This window comes from Phalacrocorax aristotelis, chromosome 2 (genome assembly GCF_949628215.1).
Source record: "Phalacrocorax aristotelis chromosome 2, bGulAri2.1, whole genome shotgun sequence".
Classification (NCBI taxonomy): Eukaryota; Metazoa; Chordata; class Aves; order Suliformes; family Phalacrocoracidae; genus Phalacrocorax; species Phalacrocorax aristotelis.
Window position 1 is genome coordinate 3,351,384 of NC_134277.1, and position 18,141 is coordinate 3,369,524.

General features: G+C 41.3%; 1 protein-coding gene across 2 annotated transcripts in view; it reads left to right on the top strand.

Annotated features, from left to right (window-relative positions):
- Positions 1 to 18,141, top strand: part of LOC142052319 (meiosis-specific coiled-coil domain-containing protein MEIOC-like) — a 37,404-nt gene that overhangs the window by 3,455 nt on the left and 15,808 nt on the right. For both annotated transcript variants that reach the window (XM_075082167.1, XM_075082166.1), the window contains exons 2-4: positions 6,018 to 6,149; positions 13,141 to 13,307; positions 17,604 to 17,705. In XM_075082167.1, coding sequence (XP_074938268.1) covers positions 6,108 to 6,149; positions 13,141 to 13,307; positions 17,604 to 17,705 — 311 coding nt within the window. In that variant the 5' untranslated portion in view covers positions 6,018 to 6,107. The remainder of the gene's footprint in view (positions 1 to 6,017; positions 6,150 to 13,140; positions 13,308 to 17,603; positions 17,706 to 18,141) is intronic.

The window sequence follows — 18,141 nt, forward strand, 5'->3', positions numbered from 1 at the left end:
GGATTTCAGTTGCTGCAGAGGTATTTGAAAGGGTCTGTATCTGAAGATAACATGAGGTGACATTTAAGGGCAAGCAATTTGTACTGTTTCTCGTAGTGTTGGTGCAGCTTAGGGACTCCTCTGTCTAGGAATAGCTATGTGGAGTAATTGCTTAATGCCAGTGCTGCTAGTTTGTTTTGAGGGGCCGTTTCCTTGCCCACAGCCCAAAATCTGCTTGCTTCTCTCTGCTGTTTTTATCCTGCAGCTTCACGGGGTGGAGGAGGGACGCTGTCCATAGCCTGGCAACAGTTTCCGTGTGCATATAGTAACTGAGGTGTGTAGCGTGCGTCCCATGGCAGCGATGTTAGGGGTGCGGCAGCGCTGGTTCAGCGCTGGGTGGGCTACGCCACTGGACTGGAAAGTGTGGGGATCAGCCGCTGCTGCTGCAGTGCTCCGGTGTGTACGGCTGGCATGCTTCAGTGCCTGTGCTGCCTTTAGCTTCCCCAGTGGCCTGTGTCGGTGGGAGGAATGCGGGCAGGGAATGGCTGGTGGTAACATCTGTGCAGGTTTGTCTCGGTAGAAGTTGATTCTCACAATGTGATGAGGTTTATGTGGGTTTTGGTGTTCAGGAGAGATGCTAGGTGTTTGGAGTAATACTGATATTTTAGGAAGCTGGAAAACAATCCAGCGGAGTGATTTTCACAGCGTAACATTTGCTTAGGTTGCTGTAATGTTGTAGTTTAAGTGTAATGATGTATTCACCTGACAGTGCCCAGCCTTTCAAGTGGTTACATACTGTGAGCACATGACAGAAACAGTTCTCCAAACATAAAAATGTCTCTTAGCATTGACCACCAGAGCCTTCTAATAGGGACAGTGAGAGACTTACAAAGTGGGTGGGAAACTTGGGAATACCTGCTGTCATCCTTCCACTGAGAAATGTCATAACTTCTCAAGCAGGCAATAGATCTCCTTTCATTTCTCTTTAGAAACAGTTGAGATCTGTTAAATGACATTGTGACAGTGTTTGCTCAAGTCTGCAATCATGAAGACATCTACTTAGTACTTGAATTTCACCAAGTGAGGAGCAGGTCAAGTGGGAAAAGTAGCTTTATATCTAATCTTGGTAGCCTAATGGAATTAATATACCAATCTCTGTGTAATGATACACAGTGTATAGAGATCCTCGTGCAGCTGATATAAAGAATTCTATTTATTTGGCCACATGCGCCAGTCTGTAACTTCAAACAGTTTGTTTTAATGCATTTTTGTCTGTTTAAAAATATATGTGGGAAGACATTTGATTTAGTGGAGCTTAAATGGTACTAGGTAGTCCATCTGTCAAAATCACCCTGGAAAAATATTTCATAGCTTCAGCTGGAAGTTTAAACTCCTAAATAAAAAGGTTTATACTGAGCGTATATTAATACCAGTAATCCTGTTTTACAGCAGTATGTCTTTGAAAGGACATAATCTAACGAATTGTGCACTTAAGCTGCCTTTGGGTTAGTTCATTCTAAAGTGAGCAGAAGTTCAGTTAAAAACTCCATACCTGTGTGTTTAATAGTCCTTTGTGCTCCCCTGGTCTACCAGGGGATAACGGAGGACGACGTGCTAAGAATCCTAAGTGAAGGTGAATGTATAGAGTTGGCTGCCATTATGTTCCCCTATATTTCCATGGAGTCTGCAGCGCACTTGAATATGTTATTCAAATGCTTAAACATGTATTTCCTGACTAGATATTTTGAGTGTTACAGGCTGTTTAGTGAAAGATGCATTAAAGTAGCCACTTCCATAAAACTTTGTTAGCAGTCCCAAATTTGAACTTTTGGATAAAGACGTGTTGCAGCTGAGTTGTGTTCACTGTTTGTAAAACCTGCAACTTCATGTCAATGTTTCATGAAGGGTGTTTTTAGTTTTTTTTTTTTAATTGGGGATTAGGGTTTTACAGCTTTTATAAACATAAAAGCATCCTCTGAAACTCCAGAGATCAGGGCAGGAGGCTTCAGCCATTTTTGCATGCAGAAGTACTTGGAAATAGGAGGACTCTGGTGTTCGAAGTACTTGTGCTTTGGACTGCAGTTAGAGTTTCTAGATCTGTAAAAATCTACCATTAAAAACAATCTTAGTAACTTTTTTTAATAGTTTAAATGAATTGCAGATCAGGGCTGTGCTTTGAAGCTACCTGCTGGCAAATTATTCCTTATTTTTTCAAATTAATAAAGCAAGAATTGCAGTAAGTGGGGAGTTTACAAATTTGAATTTCTGAAATTACTAACTTTAGGAAGGCTGAAGTTATGAAAATTACACATAGGTAGCTGCAGTTCCTGGTGGATAGATCTGTATGACGTGGTTTCCCAAGCGCTTACTTTGCTTAATGTCTTTTAACATTTATGTTAAAATTCTAAATTTTAACATAAATGTCGCAGAAATGTTCTGTGTGCTTGGGGTTTTTTTGGCTGCAGAAGTACTACCTCACAGAGGTTCTGGTCCACTGTTGCAAGGATAATGCTTTGTAAAGGCGGAACTGAGGAGCAGACTGGAATCTCTTCCCCAACAAACTTCCGGCCATGTAGCTTTGTAAAGCAGATGGGCCTAAATAGGAAAGAAGTTCAAAGTAGGTGTGTTAAAAAGAGAAGTGTGGGGCTTTAGGCTTACAGCAGTTTTCCCATGTAACCTGATTCTGGAACTTGTAAACCCTCAGGTAGCGTAGGTAGAAGTTTAGGCCTTCCTCATGATCTCTCAGCAATATTAAGGTAATGTTTCAAATTGACTCTTTTTTTCTGGAGAATTAGATGTGCTGTAGCATGGGGAACTGCAAAACCTGTGACTTTTCCACAGTGGCATCAGTGTGTGGAGACGGGCACACTGCATCTCTCTCGAAGTGCGATACGAATCCACCTGAAGATACTACTGTTTATGTTCCTTTGGAAAGCAGGCCTTCAGATTAGCAAAATTCCCATTAATCAGTGAGGAATAATTCAAAGTTAAGTTTCATATTTACTATGGCTTCTGTTTCTGTTTGATCAGTGCGAGAAGACTGTGGAAAGTGTGCATGTGTCCATACATAGGTATGTATGTATATGGGGAAAACATTATCCCTGTCTTTACCAAGACACAGGACGTGGTGGGGCTAGAGAGCACCAAGATTAGCAGGTGACTATGCTGGTGCTGAGCGGGCTCGCTGTTGGCAAGATTCATTTAGAGTTTCTAGCGTTAACTTTAAAAAGCATTGGTGGGACCCTTGGAGTGGACATTACACTGCTAAGAGGAACCGGGGGGATTGCTTTTTTCAGATTATCGAATGGTTACGTTGTTGAGGTGTCTGTCCGTCCCCTGGTAAGCTCTAAACTGTCTGTGAAATTCACTGAAGCAGCAGGAGAGGTGGATGCACCCATCGAATTTCTGTAAATGCCATGGGAGTTGACAGCTTCACGCAGGAGAGATCCACATCAGGGTCCTTGCAGAGAAAAAGGCTTCCGCGTGATTTTTAGCATTTGGTGTGGTCTGCTTCTGCAGTCATGTTGCATTGGGTTTCAGCTGGTTTCTGGTAGGATGAGTAGGGAAGGGCTGGGGAGACCGAGAGGACGCAGGAGGGAAGCTGCTGCTGTCACAACGGGCCTGGGGCCAGGTATGAATGTGAGGGAAGCCAGTTGTCATTTTGTCCTGCTGATGGACCTTTCCTTCAGGTGTTGTGCTTGTGGCCATTCGTCCTTTTGCTTAGAGTTCTTTTTGAACAATGTCAGAAGAAAATAAACTTAAAACTATTTACAAATCCAGGACATGATATTAAAGTACTCGGTGAGAACCTTATTTTTAAATTATTATTTGTCAATGTAACACAATGCAAGCTGGCAGTGCTTCTTTAGTGAAAGCATTGGATTCTACTAAAGCTCTAATGTAGCACCCTTATATGCTGAATATATCCCAAAAGGCCTTTTTAGGAATGGCTTGTTTACCAGCTGTACAATAAGCATGTGGTTTTTTATCAGCCCCTAAAAGCTAAGGGAGAGCCACAGAAAGTTACCATTGAAATCCCATTTTTTCTGAAAGACTGTGCGTTGGCTGGAGCACAGAGGCTGCACTCTTACCTTTTTTTTGAACAGCTGTATAAATTTTGAACTTTGGTTGGACTCTTATATAGGTTGTGAAGCCTAATGCAGCACCTGCATCACCTTGAAAGTTTCCCATGATTTGAAGTAGTTCCTATTTTGACATAAATGGAATTGTTGTTCGGGGTTTCAGGTATCAGCTGATACTTTCTGAAACCCCCTTTTAAAGCTGTGAATAGTTACACTGTATCACAGAGGTAGTGATTAGCCAAATCATTAGTGTGTATCATTAAGTCTGCTTTGACAGAAGAACAGATAATAATCACAAGTAGTTAAAGGATCAGTAAAGGTTAGCGGCTTAGACACACATAAACTGAAGAAATTGTCATGGGTCGTATAAAGATGTTACTCGTCATCCCTTCTGAAAGGAAACTCATAAAATTAGCACCTAGGAGCAGTTTTGTGCACCTGAGTGACTTGATTGCAGAGCTCACTATCTTAGCTTAGCTACAAGGAGTCTAATCTTCCCACCTGTGTGGGCTACAGAGCTTTCTGTAGTGTCAAGTGTTGTATTGCTGCAGCTCTTCCCTTGCAGTACAGCTGGTGTATCGTACATGTGCTGAAGATCAGCTGGCACAAGAGCAGCAAGCTCAGCGCTTCCCAGAAGCATCGGTGTATCTACATGGATGTTTCACTGAACTGTTCTGCAACTCATTCCTGGCCGCAGACTTTCCTGTCGGTCTGAGCGTGTTTGTCTGCAGCACGGTGATGGAGATGCTATGGGAAACCTGACAAAACTGACTATCGAGAATGTTAACTAATTCATCCAGCTCAGCCTGTTTCCAGCAGGCCCTTGGAAAAGAGAAGAGCAGGGACTTGACTGTGGGTTGAACAAATCATTGTAGCAGAATTCAGGCTGGACATCAGATTAGGTAAATCCTTAGTTCTACCGTTCAGCAGGTCAGAATGGGTCAGCCACAGTTGGATGTGGGAATAGTCTGACGTAACCGTATTATATTAGGAAAAAAGCAGGTGCTTTGTTAAGTTTTAAGAATTTATCATATGACAGTCGCGCACTTTGTCTTGATGTATCTTAATTGTAAAAGCAGCCCTTCCCCTATTCATTGCTTCCCCCAGTTAAAGCTTTGTGTCTGTGAAGATGAAGCCTTACATTTGTGTAGTGTGCTGACTTTCACCTTGTAATGCAAATGTCCGAAGTTGGAGAGATGGCACGGCTACAAGGTGCAGGCGTGTGGCAACTTAGTGATCTCCTTTTCAGTAGAAGCATAGGAGGCTGGACTGTAACTTGTGTAAATGGACGTGCGGAGACTTCAGAATCAACACGTTATACTTGGAGTGCTCTTGGGAGCGTGCTTTTGTCACACCTGGTTTTGGATAGCAGTGTGTGGCAGGAGCCAACCTTGCCTTTGCCATTGACAGAAGCTGTGAGTCTGAAGATGGAGCAGAGCCCTGAAATGGGTGCCGTCCCAGGTACTTGAGGTTTGTTTGTCCCACCATGTGCTGGGGATGGATGTTCAGTTCTGCAGCAGGTGTGTGCCTGTGAGCAGGATCACAGGGTGAGCTTCGTTCCTGGTGTGGTAGATGCGGGTCCTGTGATGTATCTATTTGTGTGACAGGATAAAGCTGAAGAGCGGAGTCTTGACAGGCAATATGCCTCTGCCTGCATGATCCTATGTGCAGCACGGCGCAGCTGGCTTACCCGTTCTGGGACTCCATGTGACCTGTGGTCAGCAGCTCTCGATTCTGCTGAGCTGTTCGGTCATGTGGGATCTCACAGCAGTACAGCAATGTCATCGTTGTTCTGCAAATGTGTAAGGCGTAGGTGGTACTGGAGGAGCTGTGGGTAGTGTGACGTGGAAAGAGCAATGAGGGGTAGCTAGAAATTAGTTTCATGCCTAATAAGTACAACTTTGGCAGACCTAGTAATTATTGCCCTTTTTTTTCTTTTTAATTGCTTTTAAATAGGCTAGGTCTGTCCTTAAGAACCTAAATTTCTGCTTGCACGGCAATGCTGCATACTTCAGAGAAGAGAACTTGTATGCTGCTAACAAGGACATGGTCAAACAAAGTGCCACTCCTAGTCATTACAAGTCACAGGTGAGTCCAAAGAGTGAATTTGTTTGGGTAAACAGAAATAAATACTTGTGTGATATGTTGTTTTTTCTAACTAAATGTATTGAATAACCACATAACAAAAAAAAAGCCCCCAGCACCTGAAGAGAATGCTATGTTAGGGATGGAATGGCTTTCATTGTTTATGTCGGTACAGGAGAGTGATCCTGTGCTCGTGGAAGTCAGCTGTTCCTCATTCAGTCTGGCTTTGAGTGCCTCTTGTCAAGGGCATTTGTGAGACTTACCACAAAGTCTTCTGAAGAGCAATTGCTGGAAGCTACCACGGACCAGTCTTTGATTGTATATAATTAATGTAATTAGAGGCTAGTGTTTAAAACAAACAGAAGAAATGGCCCAGTAGCCCATGGGTGGTCTTAGTAGAAATGAACCCATATTTTGAACAAGCATGTCATAAATGTACTACTTCTGTCCCCTACCCTGAGTGGTACTTTTTTAATATGATTTTGACCCAAATGTCTGAGAGGTCTGATAGACTTTATTCCTTTTTGTCAGAAAAAGAGTTTCTTAATTTTTTGACTACTGAGCAGGAACGTTTTCCTTTGCTGCTGCAACAAGCCGTTTTGATGATATAAAATTGGGATTTAGAAGGAAGTGTCCAGTAATCTGCCATTTTTATGGTTTTGATATTAAGAGGTATCTGAATAACTGACCTATTTTCTCCCCCGATTTTAGTTTTTGATATATCGCTGTCACCAATTTACTCCTACTTCTGAGTTTCACAGGTAGCCCAAGAAGGCAATTTATCAAATTCTGTTTTTATTTACCGACTAGTTTCAGAGAATTGATAGCAGTGCATCCTGAATGGGTTAACCAGTTTCAGCATCCTATAGATTAAGATGGCTGTAGGTAGGAGTTGCTAGAAGTCTGAAGTCAAAAAACCAAAACAATGCTTTTTCTAACATGTGCTTTATCTTACCAAGAAATAAACAGGAAATATTTATCCGGTCAAGAAATCAGAAGAATACACTCAATATAGAAGCAATAATACTGTGCAGTGCTGTCATTTACTGTCCTTATGACAGATGTTTATAAAAAGCATCTCTGAGCAATGCTCTGTAGCAGGGGGGTCCTGTAGTTTTCAGATAACAGACTGTAAAAAGGCTTTTTCCTAATTTAGCTCAAATGCTTTTTCGAAAATGAAGAACTTTCTGTCAGATGGGACCTTATGTATATGTCAATAAAAGTAATTTCTTCTATTTATGTAATGAAGCAAATATTTAGCTCTGATTACTTTATTTTTTAGCTTATAATATATTCTTTCCGAGAATTGTTAGCCTGATGTAAGCTGTAGCCTGTCCTCACCTCCAAACAGGAGGAGAGTGAAGCCCTGTTGAACTTTTTAGTCTGTGTCCTCTAATGCTGTAGTTCAGCAAGGTTCCCAGCATAGATAGTGTCATTGCAAACCTTTCATACCATTGGCATAACGTAGCAGTGTCTGAAAATTCCTCAAACTCCTCCTGCTCTGCTTGAGGGGCCTTCACTGCTCTGTCAGCAGCTATTACCATCTCAGAATAGACAGTCTTGAACTGTTTCCAGTACTTAGCTGCACAGCACAAGAAACAAAACATTTTCAGTAACGAGAAATAATATTTGAGTCTTCTGCTGTATTCACAGTGCTGCTAAATTTCCAGACAGGATTTTTAGAGGATTGTAGATCTCTGTCTCCTAGCCGCCCATCTCAAGCAGTGGTGGGGAGGCAGAAACCTCTCTCTGTGGAAGATTTGTCTGGTATCTGCCTCCAAAGGTATGGTGGAGGGCACACCGGCACTTCTGTGCCTCTTCTGTTCATCCTTGGTGGTGCTCAGGACCTGACTGCACGGGGTCCTGAGCAGGCTGCTCTGAGCAGGGGCCTTGACTCCAATGGTCCCTTCCAGCCTCAGCTGTTTTGAGGTCTCTGCCATGCAGGATCCTCTGGTCCCAACAACTTACTGATTATCGAGTCCTTTACCAGGATCTATAGATTTCAGCTGCCCCTACGTGCCTGGCAGCTGTGCTGGCTTAGCACTTGGTGGATGGGAGGATAGCAGGAAGAGGAGGGAGGGAGGAACAGCCTCTGCAAGGTCTTTGCCTTTGGTGCTGGAGCTCTGAAACTGTGTGTGTATTAACAGCCAATCTTTAGCACGCAGCCTGGATGAAGCAGAAGCAGAAAGGAGCTGGGTAGCAAAACATGAGTCAGTGGGTAGTGGAGCACAGGACTCATGTTGCAGGTGCTATAACAGTATCAGTGCCTAATAGTTTTGATACTATTTAGTTTCTTATGTATGTTTATAATTGAAATGTTACTGTTATACTGATGAAGTTCTACTCATGTCTCCTCAAATAAAGAAACTTTGGAAGAGCTTCTGAATGCAGAGAGCTGCGTGAGGCTTTTGGAAATAGCGAGTGGTTTTGGTAAATGCTTTGGTTTGCTTACTCCTCAGTTGTGATGAGCTTCGTACAGAAGTTAAAAGCCCTCTACATGCGTTTGAAGACAAGATGTGACTTAACGGTGTTAGATGTCTTGGAAAAAGTGTGTTTGTTTCATATGCAGGGAGAGAATTTAGTACGTTCACATTTCCAGTTTACAAGGAAGAACAGAAGCTGCGTCTTGCTATGCTTTGAAAGAAAAAAAATGCATTGGTATAACGTATCTAGGTTTTAGATGTGGTAAGTTTTTGTTGTTTTGAGAGGTAGTTTGGTGAGAGCAGCAACTTTCCAATGATTTGCAGGGTGGAAAGAATGATGTAGAAACCTTACTGAAGACTGTAGGAGTTTCCTTTTCTTTGAGACGGCATTTCATTCATTGATTTTTAAGGTTGGAATTCTGAGCAAAATACGTCTGTACCTCCACAGGCAGCCCTTTCTTTGCAAAGCCAGTTATGGAGGTTATCACTGTATCCAAAATCCCGTGAAGAATTTTGAAACTAAAGGAAACTGTAGGAGACAACCTGCTGGTTTATCCCTTTTTCTTTTTCTACTGCAACTTGGTGGTAGTTCATATGTAAAGCACAGACGAGAGTGTCTCGGTTACTTTGAAATTTTGTTCAACAAGGTAGAACGACAGTCTCCAGTGGTTTGGAAGTGCTGAGTGATGAGGCTGTATCTAGGGTACATGAAGTACCTCTTGTACTGATCTGTAGTCACAGTGTCCTGCACAACCCATATGAACTATGACTAATGGCTCTGAAACTAAAAGATAAATCCATTTGTTACAGATCCTATTTTTAATCTATGCAAAAATATTTTATACTTTAGCCAAGGAGCATAATTTATCTCAGTGTGGTGATTCCTAGCAGACTAAATAAGACAAGGGCCCGGGCATTGACGTGTGCTTTTGATAAAGTTAAATTGTTGCTAAAATTTTGGTCTTGGTCAGCTGCTGCTTTCCTAAACCACACTTGTGTGTGGTTCAGGAGTAATTTGTAGCAGATAGCTTGGATACCACCCTCCTGTTCTGCAGGGTAAGAGTTTACCTGGATCACAGGAGTGCTGTCATACCTATTAGTCTCTGGGCCAGGAAGTTGTTCTTGTCTCTATTTACTGACATCTGTATTGACAGTGTGTTTGTATGGAATGTTACAGAGTATGTGTCTAGCCTCTACAGGGTGATGATGCCTCTATTTCTGTTATTTAATAAGGATTTGTTTGGATGTGTAAGACAAGTTTATTGCAACTGATAAGCTCTCTAGTATAAACTTTTATTCAAAAAATTCACTCTGCCCTACACTGTTAAAGGGTTGTTCTGTCCTGCTTGTGGTAGGAGCACACTTGGCCGGGTAATACTACTTTGCTACCTTTTCAGACAAGACCCAGAAAGGGAGATCTTCTGAGTCTGTGACAACTTTCACTAAACCAAATTCCAGCTGAAGATTTGTAGTAAGCAAGATTTTACTGTTCTGCGTTTTTTCCTCTCCCCTCTTTTCTCAAATTAAATTAACTTTGCATTTTCTCTCATAACAGGATGGAGCATGAGAGAATTAAATGATCAATATTAAAGTTTTGTTCCTTTACTTTATCTAGCTATAAATAACTTTTTAAAAGCTCTAACTATAAAAAACTTACAAAGTGGCTCTAGACAGACTGAATACACAAGGCTGTATTCTGACAGTGTAAATTTCCCTGAAACCTCCTGTTTTCTGTTGGCTTTTCCAGGGCCTCAGGGGTATTTCTCCAACAGTAAGCACTGGTTTCACAGAGTTGGCAATATGGTACCTAGTGACAAGGCAATTTTTATCTCAGAAGCAATAAAAGGGAGCTTAGTAGATCCGTTGAAATGTATTTAAGTACGTGGACCCAGTCATCACTGTAGCACCATTTGTTCTTTTCATGTTGTGTTTTTTAGCCTTTTCAGGAATTTAATAAATACATGATTGAGATCTTTCTGCAGTTATTCAATAAAGGTTTAGCAAGTGTTTTCATGTGTTGGATGCAAGGGTTGTTTGACCCTCCTGATGAAGGAGCCTTTCTCTCTAGCTGGCTTTTTTTACCTATTCCAGTAGTATTTACAATGAACGATGTTACAGAAGTTAATTTTATCCTCATGGTCCTAAAAAAATTCTTGTTCTCCATCCCGGGCAGCCTCGTATCCCAGAGTTCAGCATTTTAGGGTCTTAGAGTAACCTTGTGACATTTTTTCTGCAGTACGTTCAGAATTCTTCCTGCTGCCAGTTGTACACACAGGATGCTGGCCAGCAGCAGCTCTGCAAATTCCTGTTCATTGACCCCCTAGCACTGTGCCCTTCTGCGTCTCTGTAATGCGAGACTTGGAAAGATGGAGAAACCTGCTTAGCAAGAGGGGTTTGCCAGGGGGAGTGATGTGCACATCACCTTTTTTTTTTTTTTTTAACCTGTTGCTTTTGTTGAAAACCTTTATGACTAACACATCCAGGTGAAGCTGGGGATCGTCAGACAGCCTCCAGGTTGTTTCAGGGCCTCAGAAGTGATCTGGGTTGTGTGTAAATATACTGGAACTTCCAGTCATTTAATCTGCAGTTTCTTTCCATTCCCCCAGGCGTTGTGGTCCCTATATTAACAGGCAGTGTGGTGGCAACCTAATGCGCTCTTTGGGGACAGAAGATTAAATACATCAGTATTTGTAAGGAAGCAACTCCTTCCCCACCCCCCCAGTTTATTTTTCAAGTTGGCCTACTGACCTTTCTTTGCCCAGAACACAAAACTAATTAAGCAATTGTTTCAGGAAGATAGATGGGTTTACTCAAAGAAACTGAAAGGCAGCATCTTCAGTGAAATAGGTCTCGAAATAGGAAATCCCCTCAACAGATTCTTTTAAACTGATATGGTGTTTTTCTTTGTGCTTATAAGAACATCAGTTCACTAAGAAATGCTTCTAGAATTGGGTGGGACAGATGCTGCTGAACGTTCGCCTTAGGACAGTTTTGTTGGTTACTGGCCCCCTCAGGAAGGTGTAAAGCACAGGGCTGGAGGCTGCAGTCAACTCCAGTCAGCATCCGATCCCACGGCCTCTTGCAGCTACTGATACATCTGGGGTTTTGGGAGGGTTGGGTTTTTTGTTGTTGGTGGTGTTCTGTTGTTGGTTTGGGGGGTTTTTTTGGTCTTGCGTTTGGTTTTTTTGAGTCTCCCAAATGTTCTTTTCAGAACCACAAGTAATCCATCTTGACTGGATGCCTTTACTTATGAGAATTAAAGGGCAGCCAGTTCAGTGTTCTAACATAAAAGGTTTGGTTTTTCTATTTTTTTGTTGTTAAAGAAAGTTTGAGGTTTCACTCCGAGGGTCAAAACTTGCAAAAGTTAATCAACAAGGAGCGGGGTCCTGGTGGTCAAGCTGGCTGTCAATCAGCAGTGTGCCCTTGCAGCAGGAAAGGCCATCCCTGAGCTGGGCTGTCTCAGCAAGAGCGTGGCCAGTGGGGTGAGCGCTATTATGAGCCTCTCTGTTCGGCCCTTGTAAGACCACAACTGGATACCGTGTCCAGTTTGGGGCTCCCCAGTCCTAGAAAGGTATTGGAGTGAGTCATACAGAGGGTTCCAAAATGGTTGTGGGCTGGGGAACGGGATGTCCAAGGTGAGGCTGAGAACGCTGGGTCTGATCAGCCTGGGGGAGAGAAAGGGAAGATCTTGTGGGTGCATGCAGCTGCCTTACGGGATGTTATAGAGAAGGTGGTCCAGACTAGTTTCAATACTTTTTTTTTTTTTTTTTTTTTTTTTAAACCCAGACAACAGTTAGGTATTAGAAGAATTTGCCCAGACAGGGAGTGGTGGGATCTCAGAACTCAGCTGGGCAAATTTCTGAGTAGCCTGATCTAACTGGGTCTGCTCTGAGCAGGGAATTAAGCTGGATGACCCCAGAGGTTCCTTCCAACTCAAAGTAGGTTTCTGATATTCTGCTTAAACCTTTGTCAGTCAGGTTCTGTTGTAGCAATTCCTAGCTGAGATTCCCTGTGTTACTTAAATCTCCCATTATTTATTCTTTGAATAAATAATTAATCTGTAATAGTTTCCCTGGACCAGTACTTAAAGACAAATTACTTTTCTAACCCATACTTTGCTCTGTGAGGTTTACAAATGTTCCCCCCGCTTGGAATATTTTGTGTTTGCAGGGATATAGCAGGGGTAATTGCTCTGCCCTTTGTTTTCTCGGAAGGGATGTGCGTGCCTGTGACATGTGCATTTCCACTCATATAGGCTAGAAGAGTCTAAGCTTGAGAACTTGACACGCAAACACCTACAATGTGAAATCTGTAGAGAATTCCTATTATTTAGTAAGTAATTTTTACTGTTTACTTATTTTTAGAAGATGCCTACATTTGTCAGATTTGGACTACTTTAAGGCAGGGAAGGGAACAAGTTTTAGACTGTATCCTTTTGTCATAACTACGTTTCATTTTTCTGAAACATTATTTAACTCAAGATCTAAAAGAAAGGGTTTGCTTTGTTGCCTTTACTGCTCATTTACATAAACATGTAATATTAAAAATGTTTCCTTCTCTTTTCAACATAGGTAAATAGCAAGAAACAAAACATGGACACTCAAATATTTTCACCATTATTAGGAGCAATTACTAGTACGCCACCTCCGCTAGAATCTTCCCGTCTGTATAGTGACTGGTCAGCACATGGAGAGGACATTGGCTCAAAAACTTCTTTTCAAGACTGCACAAAGAAACGGTATGAGCATTCTTGGTGTAATCTTAGGGTGCTGTTCTGGAACACTGAAGTGGTATGGAGTGGAACAAATGGGATTCTGAATCTTTCTAGTTTTCCCATAAACTTCTCCTAAAAACTCAGTAAATTTTCTTTGCTGTATAAGAGTTATTACAGAGGTTGTGAAAAAAGGAAGGGGGTCTGTGTATGTAGAGATGTGTGTGTTTACATGTAAAAACATTTTAAAATTTGGAAAGAATACTACATTTAAGGAATAAAATGGAAAACCACCATCTGTAATTGAAACCTCCTTAAGGGAAAAAACCCGCTCTTTTTCCATGCCTGCCATCCCTCGGTACCAGAGCTCATAATGATCCTGCTTGATAATGTAGGGTATTTCCTGGAACATGAACAATGCAGAGAGTGTTAGACACGGGTCGAGTGTAAGCGGTACCTCTGCCGCTGAAAGCATAAATATGCCGACAGCTACCCTTGAAAATACGCCAGCCTACTGTCATATTGTGTCCTTGATGTAATGTGCTCCAGTCCGATTTTATGTAACAAGAATAATTTGGCAGTTTTGGATCCTGAATGAATGCAAAGGGTCTTTGTTACCTGAATCATGAAACATTTTTATTTCCCTGGAGAAATCCACTCTGCCCAAGTCTTGACTATTGCAGTCACTTCTGATCAACCAGTTGTAATAAGGCAGTAAAATTATTAAAGGTAGAGAGAAGGGCAGCGAGGCTGGACAGGGTTTTGAAAGCTTCCATGTCAGTGGAGAGTAAATAAAACTATTCTTTGGCTTTGATAAGTCAGCTCTGCAGAGGAATGATTTCTATAAAATCAGGAATGATACAAGGATTGCAAGGAACAGGGACTTATTATTTCACAGCCTAAAAATCAGGGGACACCCACTGAAATAATTTCTTCTCTCCTTCATATTGGTAATTTTATAGCTTGTGTACAGCAATTGAAATTGTAATAGTTCTGTTGCAGCCTTAGCGATGCGTAGACCATGATTTCATATTAGGCTTCCTGCTCTCTTCTTTCTGTCTTAATGCCGAGTGCTGGCAATATAACGTTGCCTTTTGAGGGGTTGTTTGGCAAAGACTGGCACAGCAGTGCTTGGCACTGGTGATGATGCTGTTAGCATTTCTAATATCAGCCTCGTTGCATTTGTTTATCACTTGCCTGATAAGATGGGAAGTTTGGGGTGGGCGGAAATGGTAGCTCACTGGCTCAAAAGATGCTGAAAGGTAACAGTTAAGGAAGATAAATGCATTGCAAAGAAGCTAAATACCATTATCTTTTTTTTGCTAATCTTCCTTGGAAAAGTGTCACAGAGATGTTTATTTTTAGTCCTTTTTAAAATAAAAGATAATATAGCTTTTGTATTAGCTGTAACAGCTAAGTTTAACCTCTGGAAATCCACTAATTAACATATACAATCTCTTCTTAAAAGCAGCCTTTAGGTTATTGCAAGGAAGCTTTTTTGTTTGCTTGTTTTTTAAAAAGTGATTCAAAGAATTAAACAACTAAATGGTACTTGTCTGTTAATGATAATCCATGCATACACCCATTCTGAGACTGCAGATACGCACTAGTCCTTAAAAAATTTTGTGGTTTTTTTTTTTTACTTGTAGTATTTTAGGGTACTTGGTGCCTAACTGTGTTAGGTGCCGTACACCTGTGTCATTTTAGTGCCTCTAAACTGCTTGGGGAGAGCACCTAATCGTCGCTGAAGATTTCCTTGCAGTGTAACTTTGCTCATGCTTTTGTCCTTTTAATTCTCAATATTTCTGGCCATTGAAATTATTCCACAATAAATTCTGGGAGCCCCAGTGCCTCAAACCTATGGAAAACCATAGGTTTTCTGTATTCTAATGCCACAGACTTCTCTTGATGAATGTCCTTCTGAAAATCCACCCTCGTTCAGCACAAGGTTGGATTAAGTTATTGGCACATGTAAAGAATTCAGGCATATTCTCAGATGTAGTGTCTCCCCAAAGGAAGGCAGTAGTTCCTTTTTAATTTCTGTCCTCAAAGGCTGGGGGCATGTCCCCAGTTTCAGTTCTAGAGTTAGTCACAACAGCGGGAGCGGCACACAGATGTGGCAAAGGTACCGTTTCCATTTGCCTGTTGCTTTTTCATCTTCTGCAGCCCTCCTACTGCCACCATTACCCTGGAAGTGTTGCCAAGGAGCTGTGGTGGTTCTTTCATCCTGTTTCTTGTTCGTTCTCTGCCTGCAGGGGCAGGCTTGCTCACTGCCACCAGCTTGGTGTCAGGCTGGATGTTCCTATTCTATCCCGTATAGTTGCACACAGTTTGGTATGGTTTTGCCTTTCCTATGTGCTCGTTATTTTCATGGATTCTTTTTGTTGCCCTGCCTTGGTAGGCAGTAAGTCGTCTTGTTAGCACTAGGAGGTAAAAATTTGATTCCTCGATGCTGCTGAATTGAAGGATTTTACAGCAAGTGTTTTCTGGTACCAAACCAGAAAGGCTAATAGCTGCCTGCCTTGGACTTGGGAAAACAGAATGTCTGTTTTGCTAGGATTTTTGTTTTTAACTTTGCTTGTCGTGTTGTTGATAGCAGATACTTTATGTGGAGACCAGTAGACAATAATGTAGTTGACGACTTTTCCACAGGCATCAGTGTGTTCCATGGGAAGTATCTTCCTTTCAGGGTTGATCAGGATTTTACGATACGAGATGCTTCCTGACACGTTACGTTACCAAGAATTTTCAGATTGCTGGTGATGCACAGTGCTGGCTGAGGCACAAGGCGGGGAGGGGTTTCTAGTCCCTTGTTTGAACAAGTGACTGTCTTAAGAAATAGAATTTGTCAGGGGTTCAGGTTCTCCTGCCTTGCATTGCATTGTAGTGCTCTGGTGTATGTACCAGAAGGAACAGCTAAACGCTTCATATCACTTCCATCTAGTCTGTAAAATCTATTTGGGCAATTTTAGACTCGCTGCTGTCTCGTGCTTGTTCTTTCTTAGGATTTTTTTTTCTTTTGTAGTGCACCCAGCTTCCTGCTGCCCAGTCTGCAGTTGTAAAATGGCCAGTAGTTTAATTTCCATGCCACATTGTAAATTGACTCTGCTTTCTCCCTTGCTGAAAGTCATCGTCTAGATGCAAGCTTTAATCTGTGATCTCCTGTTGGTCGCAGAAAGTGGAAGTAAATAGGCCTCCTTTTAAAAAAAAAACAAACAAACAACAAACCAAAACAAACTATCTGAGACACAAAAGAGATCCAGTTATCAAATATCAGTTAACAGTCCTACGTTCATAAAAGATTTCCAAGAATCGCTGCATTTATGTATATCCTAAACAAAATCTTGTAGACGAGATTCCTTACAGAGGAAACTGAATGGTCATGAAGTAAATAGTAGAGGTAGTTAGAAGTCAAAACATAGAAGCTAGTAAGGTGTAAGTGGCTAATTTTCACTGTGGCAAGAGTCTTAATAGTTTATCCCACGTTTTACAGTCTTTGTTAATCTTCAAAATCAGCATGAGCAGTTATGTGGCAGCATTAGCAGGCGATGTAGTATAGATAAGCTGACACCAGAGAAGACTGAGAGATCTTCAGGGACGCTGAAAGGAATCAGCTGAGTGAAATTTATTGAAGCAAAAGAGCACATGTTAGAGGGAAGGAGGTCTTAACAGCATTATGTTCTCATTAACTTCTGAGTAAGAGCTGGGTGGCATTACAGACAGCTCTGTAAAGGGCTCATTTTGCACCTGAAGTTAAAGATAAAAGCTGGGCTTGTGTAAGAGTAGTCAGTGATGGTTGAACATCTCTGGTATTTGTCAGGACTATTTAATAAAATTTTGACCATTTCCTTTCTGAAAGGGGATTAAAAAGTGGTCCAACTTAAGTATAATGTAATTTTTATTTTGAGATTAAAATACTAGTTCTTGAATTAGAGAAGTAGATAAATTAGAATCTGTAAGATTTTAAGATTGATCATATTTACCCTCTAAAGGAGACAGTCGAGATTTGAAAAAATGTCTATAAAATAGTTATGTTGATTGAAAAGGGAGGAAAATCTTTTTGCTGCTCCTGTCTCATCACGTAACAGCTTGAGAAGTCTCTGTTGAAGTAAGAAGTTAGGAAAATCGTTCTATTTCATTTAGGCCATGCAATTCACAAATGCAGGAAGAGATTCCTATTATGGGTGCGGAGAGTACGTTACATTCAGAAAGCTTACCAGATGCTACTAATATAAAGGTTTAATCCTTTACTTTTCCTTTGCCTGTTCTGTTTAGGAGAAAAAGACTTTTCTTTATTTAGGCCTCTTTTTTATTATTTTTCAGGGCACCAATAAATCTATCTTATTCTGGCAACGGCCCTGATATGTTTGGGCTTGTGTCAAGCATTTTAGAGGAGCCAAGTAAGCCAGAACCAGTTACAGACTGGTAAGTTTGGTCTGAAAGTTCTTACGTTGCATGGGGTTTTTTACATTTGTCACACAGCTACAATATGCATTTTGAATTATTTCAGAGTTGAGTTACGAAGGTCTTATAAATCCCCTTGAAATATAGAAGTGTTTTTCTTTACTTCAAATGCCACTAAAAATAAGAAGGCAACAAACTGTTAGAAATGCAGATTTTTCTAAAGTTTTCCCTCAGCCTACAGCATTTGGGGCGGGGGTGGGGAATCTAATTTTAACCAGTAGGGAGTTGACCGAATACGTTCAAATCTACAATATTTAATAAATCCAAATAAACTTTGCAGTTATGAATATACATATTAAAAACATTAGAGATCAGCATTGGTGGTCGGATTTCACATGGCATTTGCTCAGCTGCAGTGGGAATTCTTTTTCCCTTCCCGTATATTTTGGAGGAGGGC